This window comes from Cygnus olor, chromosome 2, assembly GCF_009769625.2.
Source record: "Cygnus olor isolate bCygOlo1 chromosome 2, bCygOlo1.pri.v2, whole genome shotgun sequence".
Classification (NCBI taxonomy): Eukaryota; Metazoa; Chordata; class Aves; order Anseriformes; family Anatidae; genus Cygnus; species Cygnus olor.
Genome location: NC_049170.1, coordinates 18986834 through 19006149, shown reverse-complemented (window position 1 = coordinate 19006149; position 19316 = coordinate 18986834). Strand labels below are relative to the sequence as shown.

General features: G+C 39.8%; 1 protein-coding gene across 1 annotated transcript in view; it reads left to right on the top strand.

Annotated features, from left to right (window-relative positions):
* Window positions 1–576: 576 nt before the first annotated feature.
* LOC121064567 (sickle tail protein homolog) overlaps window positions 577–19316 on the top strand; it is a 157015-nt gene continuing 138275 nt past the window's right edge. Inside the window, exon 1 of the mRNA XM_040546248.1 lies at window positions 577–890. Coding sequence (XP_040402182.1) covers window positions 671–890 — 220 coding nt within the window. The 5' untranslated portion in view covers window positions 577–670. The remainder of the gene's footprint in view (window positions 891–19316) is intronic.

The following is a 19316-nucleotide window of genomic DNA, read 5'->3' as shown; positions in this document are numbered from 1 at the left end:
GTAAGCGATGCAGGTTAATAATGAGGGATTTAGGCCAATTTTTTCCATAAGAGGTGATATTCGCTGTCAATCCTCCACCAATTTTGGTGAATTGGAAAATACAACAGTGGGAGAACATGCCTCATTTAATCCAATTTAATCCCGTGCCATCCCTAACTCAAACAAACATACCCTTGGTACCAGGCTTTTACCATATAGCGCTTAAGCGGTGCAATTTTGGTGTTACGATGAAGCAAGCTGTTGACAAAAGGAAGCATTTGTTGGAAGGAGAGGCAGCTGGGGGAGGAATGCAGGGGGGTCCCAGGGTGCAGAGGTGCCCCCGTGCCTGGGTGGCGTTTCCTGGTGCACCTGGGTAGGTGGGGCATCGCCAGCGGCTCCTCGCCCCTGCACGCCGCAGCCTTGGCAGCCCCTGGAAGAGCATCTGCTCCCCAGGGCACACGCTGGAGCAGCCTTGCCTGCTCTCCCCTCACAGGCATTTACATTCCACAGGTCTGGGAGATGTGGGCTGTGTGACCACCCCGTCCGTGTCTGTTGTTTAAAACTGATCGAACTGGCAGCACGCCGCTTCAAACCCAGCTGCAACTGCACACGCCGGCTCCCCAGCCTCTGTGCTGGGGGAAGGATTTTTAGAATTTGCTTTTTGGAGCAGGTAAATTCCTGCAGAGTCAGAATGTCCAAACCCTCTCGCTTGGCTCGACCTCTACCAGCTAATACGGCTCCTAAATCACCTTCGTCTCGGAAAGAAGATTTTAACAGCCGGTCGCGAAAAATTAGTTTAGGTGAAAAGATTTTGAGAGCTGGCAGTGAAGGAAACCTGGTTAAACAGCATCAGCAAGAACAGGTGGAAATCACAGAAGTGCTTGTGCCACGGAGAGCTCCTTTTCTGAAAGGTAACCATTTATTTTACACAGTAAAATGAATAATTAAATGGATTTGCAATTACTGGCTTTTTAATAAACCCCAAACATCAATTATTTTACAATTGTTTGTGCATGTGTGTGTGTGTGTATCTGCATGTTGGTTCTAACTGACAGATTATAGTACATAAAGCATTTGTTTTGGAAATAAAAGGACTCAAAACATTTTTGTTGTTTGTTTGTGTTTAGTGCTGTACACAAGCTAAAAATGTTTGTCTATAAAAGTGATAAATCACGATGTTTTACAGCCTAAATCTGACTCTGTGTTGTGAAGCTTTATTTGAAATGATAATTTGTAAATCTGAACGAGTGTCAGAAAGATTAAATAACATAGGAAAATGCACATCAGTGCAGTCACAGACTCTCATTTGGTGTTGCAAGGAAAACTCCTGTCTGCAGGTCCTAATAAGGCAGCTGTGAGTAGATTTCTTGTACAAAAACTGAACAGATCAAGTGTATTTCAAAAGGCTTATGTGCTTTTAGAGTGCAAGCAAATGTGGAGGATAATATAAGATTATGATCTACTCTCAGTTATCGGTTAAGCAATAGGCTAAAGGAACATTCACATTGCCTCTTTAACTTAGTTTTGGTGACGTTACTCCTTAGAATTGCATTGAAAAGTAGCCATTTAATCTGCAGGGTGAAAAATGAGGGTAAGTTTCCATAATATTAGGAAATAAAAGTAGTAGTATTATAATTGGGCTTTTAATAGATTTGGTATTTAAATATGAATAAGAAGTATTTTTGGGGGGATTTTCAATCCCAAAGAGAAATTACTGCCCCTTCTATCCTAAATCCATAGGAAGAGAAAGAGTAAATCACAGACCTCTGTAACTTGAAACTGTGTATTTTCATTTCACACATATGGCATCCAAGGTTACAGTTTCTGTTCCTGGCTGAATAAGCTTTAAAAGATCCTTTTTTTTTTTTCTTTTTTCTTTTTTTTTCCCTGCAGTATGACTTTTATTATTTCTCAAAGAAGGGAGAAGTGATGACACCTAATCTTACTCAGGGAGATGGATGATCTGTTTGTTTCTACAAAGGAAACTGGGTCTGAAGCACTTTATTAAAGGCAGAAGAGAGCAAATAGAAAAACTGGAGGTGGGAGGGCTTAAACTTCTGGTCTCGCTCAGAGACCGTCTTGATTGTTTAGCAATGTAATGTGGAAAACCATTTTTGAACTTGTGATGTATACAAGAAAGTAAAACATTAATTTCAAAAAAAGCAGATGTACAATTTTGTACGTCCTGGTATCCAAATATTTATTGATGCTTTGGTAAATGATGTTTCCCAGTCAAGTTTTATAAAATTTGAAAACTTCCCTGGAAAACCCTGTAACAGTAGGCTTATGGTTTTCACCACGTTAAAGGGCTTGAAAAAGCAGTTTGTCCCCTTTGTCTTATCTCATTTGCTCAGTGCCTTGAGAAAAGAAAGTTATGTAGGATTTACTGAATAACAAGCGTGCCCTTTTAAGGGATGTGATTTTTATGGAGCTACTGGGGCCTGCTTTTACTCATTTCATTTAAATGCTTTTGGGCTGTCTAATGCTCTGCAACTAACAGCAAGGGTTGCTCTCACTGCTCCGTGTTTTAGGTGGGATTTTTCCTGAAGAAAAACCTAGTGGTTATCAGTAACACTGCAACCTGGAATGTTCTTTTAGTATTTATGGCATTAAGCTTACTGTTTTCTGGAGCATGAATTAATCCCTGTAATGTACTGCCTCTGTGCATTTTGATGATTTGTGTACATTAGGCAAGATGTTGCTGTGAGTTATTTTTGCAAGAGATGTCGAAGAACAAATATTGATACTGCCGAAGTGTTACAAGGGAGGTGGAAAGGCAGAGTGTGGGGCTTCTCTCTGAAACTGCAACTGGCCCCAAATGGAGCCAAAGCATGGGCAAAAGTGATGGGAAAGATGCTGTTCAGCGTGAAGCGGGTGCAGAGCTGGATGGTGGCAGCCTTGGCAGAAGCCAAAAGAAACAGGGAAGGGTACAGGAGCCATGGGGCAGCACCCTGGAGGTGATGGTAAGTGCTGCAGGAACGTGTGAGTAGCGACCAAAGGGCGTTTGTGTGGTCTTGTAGAGGTAATGTGGGGAAATGAGAGAGGTGCTGGGGGGGCAGGAGTGGGCTGAATACGATGGCTGAAACTGGGGATGTGGGGAGGGGAGGCTGAGAGCTCAGATGGGAGGAGAATTGGGGCTTCGAAGAGCACGGATGGCAGAGGCCCAGATTTTGGGAGCAGGTAGATCAGGGGGGCTGGCATAGGGAAATGTCAGGAAGCTCTGTCAGGTGGGATACAGGGTTCTGGACTAGCTGACATGGAAGAGGGGGACCTGCTTGACTGAACCTTCATTTTTTTCACAATGGTGAAACCTCGTGACCCTGTGTGCCTGCTTCCCCTTCTAATCCTGCTCCCTGTGGGACAGCAACCTGTGACTGCCGGACCAGTGAGCCTGGCACGGTGGCATTTATGGTTTCCTTGAACCTCTTAAATTAAAACCAAAGAGATAACATGCCTGAGTGGTGTCAATAGACAGCTGTCCAGCAAAGCTAAGTGCTCAACAGGTAGGAAGTCCAAAACCATGCTTACAATTTAAATGGGACTGTAAGGCATGATGATTCCTTTTAATTGTGATTATACATTGAGGTTTGTTTATTTTTTCTGCAGAATCCCTGCGTTGCATTGTGCAAGGGATGAGTTGTGCTCAACAGATAAGTTGGATTGGATAGGCAGTGAGGCAGATAGAGGCAGAGAGAAAAGGCATTATAATTAAAGCCATTAAAGGCTGGAGTGGATTTATTTCTGCCTCTGCCACAGAGCTCTGCGTGGTGGACATAACGCGTTAATGTTTACAGGTGAATGCTGGCTGTGTGGATATGTTTTTTGGTTTAGTTTCTGAGTGTAAGGCTGAAACCATGGGTCTGACCTGCAATGCTGAACGCACGTAACGGCAACTGAAGTCAGTGTCAGCTGCGCTTTTATTGCATAAGTACCGCCTGATGCAAAGGACTCGAGAAGGTCACCTTTTACTTACCATCACTCTTCTCCTGAATTTAATGAACTTAATTGACCATAATTTCTGTGGATGCCTGCTTCTCATCTCAAGATTAAAAAAAAAAAAGCAGAAGGGGTAGAACAAGATCCTTAATTTATAGGGTCTGTTGTGAGAACATTTCACAAATGCTTACCTGCTTTACCACAGTAATGAGGGATACAACATTTATTGCTTGGTCATCAGACCAAGGTCAGACAAGCAGGCGGTATACGGACCCCAGGTCCACACCCTGAATGTAAGCTCAGCATCAGTTGAGGAGTTCATGGATGTGCAGTAGGATGGAGGGGTGCAGTACAGCCATCCCCCATTGCTGTGTGGCACCCAAGAGAGCTAGGCTGTCATTTCCCTGTGCCCAGTACAGGAGGAAAACAGTCCTGAAGGTGTGGCAGTCACTGCTGCTGAGGGACATCTCTTCCCAGAAACAGCAACCACTGCCCTACTTCTCTTTCCTGTTCTAGCTTTTCTCTTAACACCTTCTGCTTAGTTTCCTTCCACTCTGTCCCCACACTGGCAGCCACTGTGCAGGGCTCTGCTCCACTCTGGACATGGCCAAGCAAAGCTCATAGCTGCCCACCCTCCGGGAGGTCAGGTGCTTGGCTCTTTTCTTTCATGCCAGCAGCAGTGACCTCTCTGGAGCTGGGGGCTGGGGGAACCCAGCCCACTGCCGTCCAGGTTTTTGGTTTGAAGAAAAAGTGGAGATACGTAAACCTTTCATACTTCATTCTCTGTTTCAAGACCGAATCAATTAAAATATGTTTTTTTTTTCACCTCTGGGATACATTGCTGATAGAGGAGCTCTATGGATTTCTGTCACCCATACTTTCCTCCAAGAAATGCAGACTATACTATCGACTGTCTTTTCAATTTCCTTTCTTTGTCCTATATTATTGAGCTTTGATTTTTATTTATTTTATTTTTTATTATTATTTGGCTTCACATTGTTTCACTTTGCTTAATTTTTCACTCCATTTTCTTCCATTAGATTTTCCTTCCTTGTTCTTTCTGTGTTATTTAATTTGCAGACTATGGTCATCGGAATGCAACATTTAGAGTAAAACTCTTGGTATTTCATGTTCAGCTGAACCCAAAACTAGACAAAACTGTTTTGTTCCATCCCTAGTTATTAGATAGGGGCCAAAGGACTTTGGGGATATCTTGGTATTCATATCTATGGGCTCTTCATGCAAAACAAGCAATAACAGCACTATAAAAAGTGGAATTAATTATGGCTTTCCCATTATATTTTTATGACAAACTCCAATAGTGACTATATAACCCATATGTGTATTACTAATTATCTCAAAGCTTGTTATGGTTTTTAAGTGAAGAGATATTAAATCATGGGCAAAGTTTGGATATTATTCTCTCTGACATTCAAGTAACATCTATGGAATTTTTAAGGCCAAGGACTTTATCTCTCAGGAACTTCCATTTCACAGCATTTCCTGACAGAGATGTACCTACAAATCCAGAACACATGTAAGATTAGGGGTTAGCCTTCCAAGGAACTTCATTATTAAAAGAATAGCAAAGCAAGGAGTGTTTTTATTTAGCCTACAGTATTTTTGTTTCCTCTGCAACTGTTTAATATTCATAAAGAAAGAAAACGCAGATCTTATAAGTACTTGTATATACAATTGTTCATTATCTCACAAATTTAATGGTAGCTGTCTTTTTTACTGCCAGCACATATTTTTCAGCTTGTAAAATGCACAGTTATACTGCAATCTTAAAAAAAAAAAAAAAAAAAAAAAAAAAAGAAAAAAACCAGAAATTTTACTGTCTTGTACAGTAGTCTGAAAAGCTGTAATGAAACTAGGATTGGTATCAGATGCATGTATCCTAATATGGCTAATTGTTCAAAATTTCAGGCTTGAGACATACAGCTTTGCAAATCAATAAGACATGTATAATTTCATTTCAGTATATTAGTATAAGAAATGAACAAAATATTATGGACCTTTTGATATCAAAATAGAAAAGAAATCTAGATAAAAACTTCTCAAGCTGGAAAAGAACATTATTAAAATACCTCTTGGAACTTAAAATTGCACTGTAGAAACAGGGATCAGTTATGAGGCAGTGAACATACTTTCATTGCCGATGTACATTTATTTCCATAGCCATTGATGTATGGCTTCACCTGGAGGATGAATAGGGCAACAGAACATGTTTTCTTTCAATTAAGATTATGCAGTATATAAACTGGAGTTATGGATATTGAAAACTGAATGTCTGTACATTTGTTTAGGTAAGGAATGATGGAACAATTTCTGTTCTTATTTGCTGTGAGGTTATGACTCAGACCCAAGCATTAAGTATACTTTAGCTTTTTTTTTTTTTTTTTAAGCATGATTTCTTGCAAAAAATTGGTCGTGTCAAAACACTCTGGCAGTCCGTCCTTCATCAGTAACCTCTTTAGCTTTTATACGAATTTGTGCAATTATGATGGAAAGGTAAGTGTCTCAAAAATACTGCTTTTCTGTGATATACTGTATACACTGTATGCTGTATAGGATACTGTGTCCTGCACCTGTCAAATACTGCACCTCTATATTTTTCTATAATTTTTTGAAAATTGCTGGTGGGTGGAGAAGGAAGACCTGATTAATATCATGTTCAGGGAAAATCCGCAGTGCATGCTCAAGTCTTCTTACCCACCAGAGAATTCACGTATGGGTGAGACCTCATGAAAGCCATACCCCAGCGAAAAGTTTGGGTTGTAGCTCACAACTTGGACAATTCACCAGAGAAGCAAAATTCAGACTGTGGAGGAGATTGCATGAATTCTGATGGAAACATTTTGAAGCTGAATGCACACTGCAATCTAAGTATAATTCAGTTTACAAAGTCAGTAGTCAATCACCTAAAAAAATGTGCAGTGGAAACCAGGTTACAGTAGTTGCACTGCTTATGGAACTATTTTTCAATTGCAAAAGTGTATCCACCTTGAAATCTCTTCCTTTGGGACCTGTCAGAATTGGAAATAGATCATTATGCATTCCCTTGGGAAGCTCACGGTCTTCTGTTTCTTATTCTATAAGGGCTAGTAATATGGAATGTGGGGGAAAGCCACCAAAACCTTCCACAACTCTGGAAGACCTTAAACCATCTAGACAAGGGAATTTTGCCGAGACTACAATTTCGGAAAGAAAAAGGAATAATTTCTGTAAAGACTGATTTTTCTTTAAATTGTGTTTCTCTGGAATCAGCCAGTAGTTTTCAAGTTTAAAATAAATTGTTAGGGAGATGAATAGGTAGCACAGATTGGAGATACCTGAAAGTAAATGATTAACATATCCATGTTCCATATCATTATCGCTTAGTCATGCATAGGGTGTAAGTGTATATTTCATATAGAGTATATAACTTTTTATGTATATGCAAAATTTATAGTGGTTTAAGATTTAAATGTCATGGTTGAATATGAACCATAGTATTTTGGTATTAGAGGTTTCAGTAGATGCCAGTCAAACAGTACCTTTTACATCTGGAATAATTTTGCAAAACTTGGATGAGAAAGCTTAAAAATATTATTCCCAACTGCTGAAAACCTCTCTAGTCTGGTTGTTTCTGCAAAATACTTTTTTTCTTTTCAGAACTGATGGTACAAATACAACTTGTATGATTTTTAATTGTGTCCTGTTAAAACAAGAGCTAGAGTTTTGAAATGAAACAGTAACTTTCAGGTTTCTGCATTTATTTATCACTGTGGATAGTCTAGTATACTAAAGTGTTACTTGTGAGTTCAATTTTAACAAGTTTATTTCTATTGTCATACAAATGCAAAGAATTATATTGTCATACAAGACAGGAATTGTTCTACAGTTGAGAGTTTCTTGTTTGGAAGTGGATAGAACATCATGTATACGTGACAGAAATAGCAACACCCAGGTATTTAATATCATAGAATTATAGAATGGTTTGGGTTGAAAGGGACTTTAAAGATCACCCAGTTCCAACCCCCCTGCCATGGGCAGGGACACCTCCCACCAGACCAGGTTGCCCAAAGCCCCATCCAGCCTGGCTTTGAACACCTCCAGGGATGGGGCATCCACAGCTTCTCTGGGCAACCTGTGCCAGTGCCTCACTATCCTCATTGTAAAGAATTTCTTCCTAATGCCTTACCTAAATCTACCCTCTTTTAGTTTAAAACCATTCCACCTTGTTCTATCACTACACCTCCTGAAAAAGAGTCCCTCCCCAGCTTTTCTGTAGCCCCCTTTAGGTACTGCCAGGCCACTATAAGGTCTTCCTGAGGCCTTCTCTTCTCCAGGCTGAACAGCCCCAACTGCCTCAGTCTGTCTTCATAGAAGAGGTGCCCTCTGATCATCCTCGTGGCCCTCCTCTGGACTCGTTCTAGTATGTCCATGTCCTTCTTGTGCTGGGGGCCCCAGAGCTGAATGCAGCACTCTAGATGGGGTCTCACAAGAGCAAAGTATCCCTTGTACTTGGTATGTTTGTCTGTTTCTTTTTAATGGATGGGTTGTGCTATTCTTCTACACAAGAAAGTAAATTCCTATTCTTTGTTGTTATTGTTGCCTGCTAATTATGTGATGAGAGGATTGAATTTTCTTTAATCCTATTTCCCAGCGTTATTTGTGGCCCAATTACATGGAGTTGAAAAATGATGTGAAAACCCAAATCATACTGTAGAACAGACTTTGGCTTAGAGAGGTTGTGGTATGGTAGGAACACCCAAGCATCACTACTGCTGTAGTTGACCATTAGAAATTTTTAGATCAGTTTCTCTGGGAGATGCAAATTTCCTTTCAATCAAAGCATTCAACCTGAAACAAGTTCGTATTTCTTTCATACGATCTTTCCCAGAAATTTGCTTTTTGAGCAATCTGCGAGGACCCTGGGAAGTTTGCTCATGAAAACAGGCCTTGGTATCCATAGTGTGAATAGCGAAACTGATAGAAATATCAGCGTAACCAATATCCTGAAGAGTCTTGTTGTTACACTCCAGAGTCTCTCTGGTTAGCCCATACTTCCTCTGAAATGTGATTTTTAAATCTGGATGTGGTCTTCCATCCCTAAGTGGAGTTGAAGGATTATATTACATTTTGTGCACATAGATAACTGTAAATCCCTATGTAAGTACTTCTTCCCCCTCCCCCCCCCCCCCCTTTTTTTTTTTAACAGTGCCATAGTAATGTTTTAAATTTGATTAACTTCTGGGTACATTTTTGCTATGTATTTTTGCTACATTTTAATCATCTTTAAAATCTTCTAGACATTTAACAGGTTCTGGCTTTTTTAAGTTTTGTTTTTTTTTTTCCCTACTGGGAAAGATGATTCCCGCAAACTAACCTTAATTCCTAAATCATTTATCTTGTTTTAAGAGTAGGCACAACATTGGCCCTTCTCCAGTCTTCTGGTATTTCACTCATCTTGAGTGAATTCAGGTAAATATTAATAAAGAAAAAAATCATCAGTTAGTTCTTGGATGCCCTAGGATGAGATTAATGAGACCCAGATTACTTTCTGTTTTATTTCTTCTCCATTGAGATTTTGTCCCTGGTATTAATTACGAAAGACACATGATCACAGCTGACTCTCTTAGTGAAGTCTGAGTTGAGAAAGATATTCAAAATTCTGCTTTCTCCATGCCATTTGTTAAAAGCTGTCTTTTCCCAGTGAGTAATGGTTTGATCTTTTCTTTGGCCTTCTTCTGATCACTAAGGCATTTATGGCATAAGTAGTGACCCAGGATTACTGTTCCTTTTAAGGAAAGGGGAAAGACCCAGGGTCTATCCATGATTTCCCCCTTTTCTCCCTCTGAAAATAAATAAATAAATAAATAAAAAGAGGCAGTCATTAATGCTGCTTTAAAAGAAAAAAAAAAAAGCAAAGCTGCAAATACATGGAAAGTTAAAACATCTGGAATGCACAGCTAGCTGTGTGGACATATGCAGAGTATTAATATCTAGATATTTAAGAACAGATAATGTTGTGCTATTATTGAGGAATGTGTGTTTTATGATAGTCATCTCCTGCTGACACAGGCTGTGGCTGTGTCCTGATTTAGGAAACATTCATCTTGAGTCTGATACTCCCAGGTTTGAGAACATGGTAATGTCTGTGTAGTGCCCTGGACTAACCAGTGGCTTCCTGGGCAGCAAGACCTTTGGAGGGAGACCTCCTCAACCTGCTGTCTTCCAAAACTCAGATTCATCTGCTGCATCTAGATCTGAGAAAGACTCAGTTCAATTGTTGGTACAAATTGAAGTCAAACTTTTGAAGTTGGAAGACACAGGAGAAGAAGGTTACCCAAGAAGGTGAGACTGCAGCCCTACTGCATGAAGTGCTGGGCACTGCCTGGCTAACACATTTCAGAAGGAGCTTCCCTACCTGGATGCATCTTGGCCATAACCTTGCATAGCCTGAGCTGGTGGTCAGCACCTGGAATGTGCATCGCCTTCTTTTGAGGATGCAGATTTATCTTCTGGAAATTATATTCTGCCAGGCCAAAGATGCTCCCTGTGTCCTGTTATGTGTGGCTGTCAGTGCCCAGCCAATGCTCTTTCAAATCTCACCTCTTCCAGGGACCCCAGTTACGCAGGCTTTTCCAGTCACAAAGCTTAACATGACCCTTCATTCAAGACTCATGTCTTTTAATTATGGCAGTGTGATAACTACCAAGCATTGGTGTGGGTGAGCAAATAGCAACTAAAGGTGTTAAAGCTAATCCAGCAGTTTGAAACCAAAGTCCGGCCTCCCTTGAAAGCACTTCCAGTCTAACAAGTCAAGTACTGTCTTATCAGTTACTATTTTGTAACATGGATTTACAAATGAATGTGTGACAAGCAACCTTATCCACAAGCTGGACATTCCAGGCAGTGTTAACACCATGTATGCAGTTCGTGCACAAGCCATGTATGTTCCTGTGTTCTATATGGCTGCTTTCTGGCCTGTGCATCTCACTTTGTGGTATGCTTGTTGTAGATGACCACAAGTATGCTGTCTGTAATTAACTGAGATTCATCTGCCACCTCGTTCCTTTTGTTTCCGATTGTTAAAGTGTAAGCAGTTATGGGATCCACCTTAGCTCTTTGTGCTGATTTACCTCCTCTATTACTATTTGATCTCAGTTCGGATAATGATGCTTCCTGTTTTTTGAGCTTGAATTGCTAATGGGTTGTTTTAAATGCTGATCTTGACCTTGGTAGCACTCCCTGACCTCTTCTTTCATGGGGCTGTCTAGCTCTCAGTCCCACATTCAGCAGTGGTTTGTGGTGTCCACCACTGGACCAGAGGTGTGGGGGCAAACTGTAGCTTTTGGGCAAATCAGGCAACTGACAGGAAAAGATTTCTCTACACAACACCAGAAATCTTTTAGGGTCAAGGAAATTATTTAAATTGTGCTGCTTTGAATGATGGTTCAGATAGGTCATTCTGACACCAAAAACCTTCCTTTATATGTCTGTGTAATGCTTTGTCATATTTGTCTTCCAAAATTAAGCCAGTGCTAATGGCAGGTTTTCACCAGTGGAAGGAAATCTGGCAGTGACAGGCAGTTGCTCTCTAATAGAGATTGGTGGAGCTGTTGACGTTTGGCCACAGGTGAGTGGGATCAGAGTTGTCTGCAGGTATCTCTTATTTACTGCCAGGTCTGTGAGGGCTCATAGGGAAATCATAACCAGGGAGGAGTTCCTTCAACCAAGGCTGCTGCTATCTCTGTTCAGGTATCCACAGGTCAAAGCAAGCCCCAGTCATTGTTTCATCTGGGTTTTTGTTCTTCATATGACTGGAGGCAGGTAGGGACAACAACCTGTCACCCATAGGGAAGAAGTCATAAGCATAAACCAAGCAGATTCTGCTCTGGAGAGTGGTTTTCCTATCGCTTGAGCCAGTCCCTATGAGTGAGCTTGTGGCGTGCATCTCCACGTCACCTACATGCAGTTGGGTGAATGCATGCAGCTCCCATGGAAGTCTCTGGGAGACATGGTGGTGTTAGTAATTGCCATGTAAATATCATGTTGGAGTTAGGTGGTTGGGAGACAGTTTTTAGTAGAACAGTGTAACTAACTTACTTGCTGATGACTAAGCATGTAAAACGCAGAACTGACGGGGCAAGTGGGTGCTCTGTGTATTGCTTAAGAAAAGGTGGAGAGGAAGCCCTTTTCCCAGTCTTTTGTAATTGATTTGTATATCCACTGAATGCAGATTATCTCAAGCTAAGAGGCTTATTAATTTCTGTGCAAGTTACATGAGTTGTAAGGCACAGCTAGACTTAGTTCTTGAGTTCCATGAGACCCTCGAAGTCAAATGATCAGAGGCTGCAATGTGTTCTCACTCTCCTTTTTATTCTGCTCCAGAAAGTTTCTATTAGGTTAATCTATGTATCACAATGGAGGTATAACATGCGACACAATGAAGAATACTGAAATAATTCTAGAACTGAATCCTTAGATTTTTTTTTCATTATAATCCCAAGCTTTCTGACTAAAAGATAAATACAGAAATGTTACTATTTTATTCTCAGAAGTTTACAGAATGGTTGCACACCTAATCATGAAATCAAATTAACATTTTTTTGCCTTATATAGTTAAAGGTTAAAAAGTGACTTGGTAATTTCAGCTGAAAAATAAGATATTGTTTTCCTGTTGTCTGAAGGAAAGTATTTAAATGAACCTTATGGTTTCTTGTTTCATAGTGTTTCTTTTTTTAATATCATCAGTTTGATGTGTATCGCTGCATATAATGTCAATAGAAGTGCAAATAATACGTCAGGTAAGCTAACTCTGTAGTTTCATAGCTCAGAGGCTTATCAATCACACAGGTTCTTCTCCATGAAAAATGTGTTCATATGCTGCTGCTGTCTGAATATAATGAAAATCAGAGCAAAGAGGAGTTTAACTTAACGTACATATTCTTGTTTGTCTTCCATGCTCTTATAAACTTGTCTTCACTAGAAGTTTGCAACACAGTTCTGGGGAGTGATGATAATTAGTCCACTGTCATGCTTGTCATCACAACCGGTGAAATTAGGGAATAGTCATACTTCGCATCAGGGCAGCTGCTGCTAGTTAGCTGTATGGTTTGTAGCAAGCAAAACAATTCCTTCCTGCTTAACTGGCAAGTTATTTTAACACAGTGTACATTAAAAATTTCTGTAGAGCTCCTAGCTGCATGAAATCCCCTTAGGTGCCTTACTGACATGACCTCCTCGTACATAACGCTGATCTTCTTGCTTGTTATGGGAGCATTGAGGGCTGCCCTCTCATCTAGTATGCCATACAGCTGCTCTCTGAAATCATCTAGGAGCTTCATTTAGCTATATCCTCCTATTTCAAGGATTGGGGGCAGTGGTGGTAGCCTTGATCTCTCCCTTTACTCATGTACTATATCTATACCCAGAGATAAAAATGGTGGTCTGTAGTCATCTTCTTTATTTAGTAGCTCCTGTTCAGCCTTGCCTGAAAACTTCTTGAAAACTTACAGTTAACATGGATTACATTTTTTTATTATTTTTTTTTTTTTTTTAGTCAGCTAATCACTGAAAATACAGAAAATCTTTTGTCAAAAGAGGGGCATTTCCACCAGCACAAAGCTGAAAGCTTTAGGGAGGAAAATGTGGGAAGCTCCAGACCCCTTCCCTGGTGTGTGATATGGAGCATCACTCCATCCCAGCTGGCTTGTGAAGACCCACAGAGGTGAACTGCAGTAATAGTTTAGTGATGTTTGATAGTACTTAAATGATAATAATAAAAGTAATTTAATCATCATTTCTGTATTTTCCTCTTAGTAGCAACACAGGAGTTAAAATTTGAGTGCTAAGCTAAAACTAAACACATGAATTTGTGAATTTCTTTAGTCTCTTCCCTTTTTTGTCCATAAGCAGGAATCTTATTACAGGTGACAAGGTAGAGATTTTTACAAGCCTTCCGGGAAAATATTGGCAGCACACACCAGGTGCAGCCTTAATTTTCACTGTTGATCTCTGCATGTTTAAGCATGCAGTCTTAACACCAGTTGGTCTTTTATCTTCCTCAGAAGGTTGTGTAGTGTTTATCATTACATTGAGTTTAGCCATACCTTTGACAGTTGGAGCTGTTCTGTGCTGCTCTATGGCATGTAACAGCTCAGATCTTTATATCCTATATATTCTATGTATTTATTTTATATAATAATTCTGATAAGATGTCATCTGTCAGGCAGAAGCCCTGTCAAGCTACTTACTTGAAAGTCAAACCCAAAATTTACTGATAATTTTAAAATTGTGCTGATAGGATGTGCAGCTGATGAACTTGAGCATTCAGTAGCTTCTCAGACAGTGTTCTGAGAGATATGAGATGAAGTTTGCCCAAGTGTCCTTATCTCTTCAGGAGGCACACCATATCTCGTTGCAATGAGGAAATGCAACCAGCTGATATTCTTGCGTCATTAGAGAAGCTAATATATGAGATGAAAGATCACTTAGATTGTGGCAGGACTATTTAAGGAGAGTTTCTTAACCCTCTGAAAAGGTTTTGAATAGGTTCATTTCTATTTTTCATCTGAATGCTTGCTTAGAGGACATTAAAAACAGGTACAGATCCACTTACAGTTTGAATCACCTTCCACACATACGTTTGCTGTAGCTGCCAGGAGGACACATGGTGAAGGTAGAAGGGGGTGACCTGCAGGCAGTGTCAATGTGGAGATGCAGAGTGCTCATTGCCAGGTCAGCAGACTCCAACAGTGACAAGGTTTGGGTGGAAAGTGCAAGGCAATGTGAAAGACAAGGTGTGTGTTAGGAAACTCATTAGAAGCTGAATTCTGACTGAGTCATGATTAGTGGCAAAATCTGCATCTTATTTTCACCATGCTGATATATGGCTTAAATCCTTGAGGGTTCTGAACAGTCAGGATTTATAAAGGATTCTGAAATCTATAAAGGTAAACTGATACACATTGTAGGCAACATTAATGGAAAAACTGAACAAATGTCTGTTAATGCTTGTGCAGAAGATGCTAAAATACTGTATAAAATCTCCCTTAAATGGTCACAAAATTATTCCTACAGCAATTGATGCTACTATCTATTTAGTCTTAAGTGATTTTCTAAAAAACATATTCAGTAACATTGAAACTGATTCTAACTACTTCAGCTTTGATTCTCTAAATCATGAGAAAAAATGAAATGTTCACTTTTTCCAAGGATTGCAAGACGTATGTCAGAGCCCTTGGCTTTTCTCTTATACTTTCTCAGCTCACTACAACTGGACTTAAAATAGACTTGAAGTAAAGAAAGCAAACACCCCCACCGTTTGTTATATTAGGTGATCTTATCACTGGCAAACCTAGTGGAATCAGCAGTGTGTTTAAGCCCCTTGGGAGCCTGGTAGCTAGGGAAAGGTAAGCAAGATATTTATATATTTTTCAGAAGGAAAGTTCTGTGATGCTGTCACAGCTTTTCTCAGTTCTAAAAAGAACAAAACCGCCCAAACAACCAAAGAAAATATTGTTCATTAGATGATGCGGCATTAATTGGATCCTGTCTGCACTGGTGCTAAACATTCTCATAAGCGTTGTTAATTATCAGGCAGTTTTACTAAGCTGAAGTGATGTTTATTCAGCAGTTTCATTAAGTGGTCATAGTTAATATTAAAAGAAAAAATGGATTTCAGTCTTTGATGTGTCTTCGTGTATCTTGGGACAACCAACTGCAAGGAGAGGAAGAACAGTGACTTCCACCAGCTAGCTTAAATGGTTACTCCAATATTCACTTGCCAGACAAACTTTTGGACCCTGCATACAGGCAACTTGGAGTCTGTAGTCTTTGCTTTATAGCAAACCAGGACCGTGGTTTCTCCTAGCCTTAAAAGAAGTCTTCTGTATCAGGAGTAATGCAATTACTTATTCATCTGTGGCTTCTTTTTGTTTTGTTGTTGTTGTTGTTCTTTCTCCCTTCACTTTCATCTATCTGTAAGACTTGGGGCACCTTTCATTTGTCTTTAGCAGGCACTTTAGCATCGTTTTGGTCCTGCTGTGAGGTTAGGAGCTGAAGGCATCCTTCCCTTGCTCTCCTACCTTCTGATGGCTGCACACACCCATTGCACCAGCTGAGGGATGCCAAGTCCTGTTTCTGTGTCGCACCCCTTGGGCAGCAAGTGAGTGATGCCTGCAGCCTGAGTTCGACTTGCTACAGTCTCATCTGGACGATTGATGAGCTGCAAGGGCGAGCTGTGATGAGGACACTAATGCTTTATAGGATGTGGCTGTCTAGCAGGTGTGTGCATAATGATAGTAAATAACTTTGGCCAACAACGTATCGGCATGCTCAAAGTGACACAACAAAGTAACACACTGTGGCTTAGGGTATGGTTACTGTCTCTAACATTAGATTTTAAAATTGCAATTTGGCTAATCTAACAGAGTGGCTGTATGTTATGAAAGATTTCCTCTTAATATGGTAATGTGAGCGTTACTTTAAAAGGTTCTATTATTTCTTTCATCCTCTTTCCAATATGTTTGACTCGAAAGAAAACCCTTTTTAACTGTTTCTGCAGTATATAAAGAAATGTGTCCACTTATTAAAGCCAGACATGCCATTTGTTAAAGGAATTGCATCCTGTGAGGCATCCTGCAGAATGTTCCTTTCATCTTTTAAAAACTGCTTCAGCTAAATATCATGGGTATTCTGTCTCCCTGAATTCACCGATGAATACTGCAATACTGACTTGAAAATAAATAGGTGCTTGGGAGGATCATGTTCTTCCCTGCTATGATGAAGTTCTGGTATTTGCAGCATGGTGCAAAATGCCTTATAGATTTTGTATCTGGACAAGTCATCATGATGTATCTGAAGGTAACTCTTCTAGTTTCTCATTATAAATCTCCACTCTCTGAGAAATCATTAGGGAGGTCACCTCCTCTCCCCCTCTAGTCTGATAATAGCCAAGTAGCAAAGCAAAGTTGTAACTCATTAAATGAAACTCCACTTTTGCGTAGCATCTGTGGAACGTTGTTGTAGATATAGGATTTTACTCTGAGCAATTTGAAAACAGAGTTTTGCCTTGGAAGGTGATGGGCTGCTTTAATTATAAGTAAAACTACAATTGGAGTTCAATGAGAGTCATGTAGGCCACATAAATGTATTGGCTGTCTGCTGTATATCTTGTGGGCTGTCTGCAGCGCTTTCGCCCTAAGATAAAATGGCGTTCCTGGGGCCAGCAATGGGAGCAATACGTTTTCTGTCAAAGCTGCTCCTTGGATTGAGCAGAGTGCTAGAGTAACATATGTGCTCTGAAGAACACTTCCTTGTTGGATGGGTTGGTTTTATCCTATCTCCTTCAAAGCTTCAGTGAAAATAAGGAATGAGAGCTACTGGTATTTGCTGAAAGAATGCTTGTGGTTCGTTTGTGTATGGAGAAAGCTGCCATAAAGCTTGGATGTGAAGTGTGAGGGTGCCTCGATGTCAAGCTGGTGAGCTGGGCTATTTTCATTAAAATGGATGTTCTGAAACTGTACAAGTAGCTGTGGTACTGCTGTGGGCACTCTCAGCAGTTCAGTGTTTTTAGACTCAGACGCAGCACTAAAACTGCCGGGAATCAAACCAATATTAAACATTGCAGGTTTGTATTTATAAAATGCAGAGAAAGAAAAAAAAAATATTTATATTTAAAGGCATATAGAACGGTGACCTTCATTGTGCTTCCAAGGTGTACAGTTTATGATACATCCAAACATAATTACTCACCTGTGCAGTGGGAATAGTTTTCCTTCTGACTCTTGCAGGGCTCTAAAGGTCTGCCCAAATCCTGGTGTTCATCCGGAATGAATCATCTTTGGTAAGACACTTATAGTGTCTGGGAACTGAATCATGGCAGAGTTAACTTTGGCTTAAACTCAAGTTACCAAGATGTGTAAGACAGTGACTTGTAAGAAATTTCACAAGAAAAATCAGTGGTTCTAGCAGTACACCAGTGAGAGCTGCCAACATTAAATGTTCAAAAGCTATTTGTTAGACAGAGTCAACAAAATTATTAAACTGCTTAAAAATTATAATGTTCTTAAAGTGTGTATATGCTGGGTTCTTTGTTATTTGATCTCTGATTTTGAGCTTTTGGTATTCATTTTTGTCATTGCATTGAATCCAGAAATTAACCTTTAAAACTGTGGAAAAAAAGGTTAAATGGTTAAACGGTAAGATCAAAAGAAAGCTGATATCTAGCATATTTGTACAACTTAAAAGTTTAAGCTTGAAGAAAAACTCTGGATACTCTAAGGTTCATGAAGAATCGCAGGAAGTTCACAGTATTGTATCAAAGCAGAACTGGAAAATACATGGCTGCATTAGTCATGATATTTTAGTTGCATTTGGCAGGTAGAAATTTCCCATCAAAAAGTTTGTGTTCTATAGTTTTGTGCTATTCTGTTTTTATGGTTACATTGGTACCATGTGGATTTTGACAACATATTTTATTATAGTTGAGTTTATGTTGAAGTCTTTGCTGCTGGGACACACCAGCCCTACCAGATGCAAGAAATAGTATTTTTAGTTCAGTTGATCAAAATGGTTTCAAAATATGAAATGAGTTGTACTTTGGACAGTAAACAGTAGAAAGTGTGACTATATCAAAAAAGGTGAAATGATACTTAGAATCGGGCAGTACAGAATTTCTCTCTTAGCCCCAGTTTGAGGTATCTGAAGGGTGAGGCGCTACCATGCATTCGAACCTTTGACTGACGATGACATTCATGCCTGCTTTGCATAGTAGTGCCTGCACTTTTCATTCCAGCTTAATTATCTACTGTCTGCAATTTCTCAAACATTTGTCTTTGGAAACCCAAATACCCTACAGACCGTCTTGTTAGAAAGTGCATCATGAGCTGGGTGGTTGTTTTGGGTGAGGGAGTAATAGATAATTTTGCTGGAATAGTTATGCAGGATTATTGAAGAGAATTGCTAAATAGATAAGGAGGGGAAATCTAGGACTCCAAAGACAATAACTTTAGGAAGAAGGCAAAGAATTCTTGAGGTTCTGGGAGAATAAGAGATGGGAGAAAGCTTTGGGATTGTAGAGCTAATTACATCTGATAAAGTCTAGACTGTACTGAAGGAATAGTTTGAGACCTGGGTTTCTTTATGACAGTATTGACAAATGGCAGTAATTGGACTTGGAGCCATTGTGATGAATAAAAGAAGTAAAGGGAGGATAGGAATTTTTGGCTGGGCCTGTGCATCTGTTGTAATGGCACTTCGAATACATTAAAATGTTAATAATTGCTGTATATTAATAGAACCATTGTTTTAAAATTATTCAGTGTTGTCCTCTGTTGCCAGCATTTTAGGTGCATTGAACTAAATTAGGAAATAAACTAAAAACATGAGCACAGGCATCCAGATGA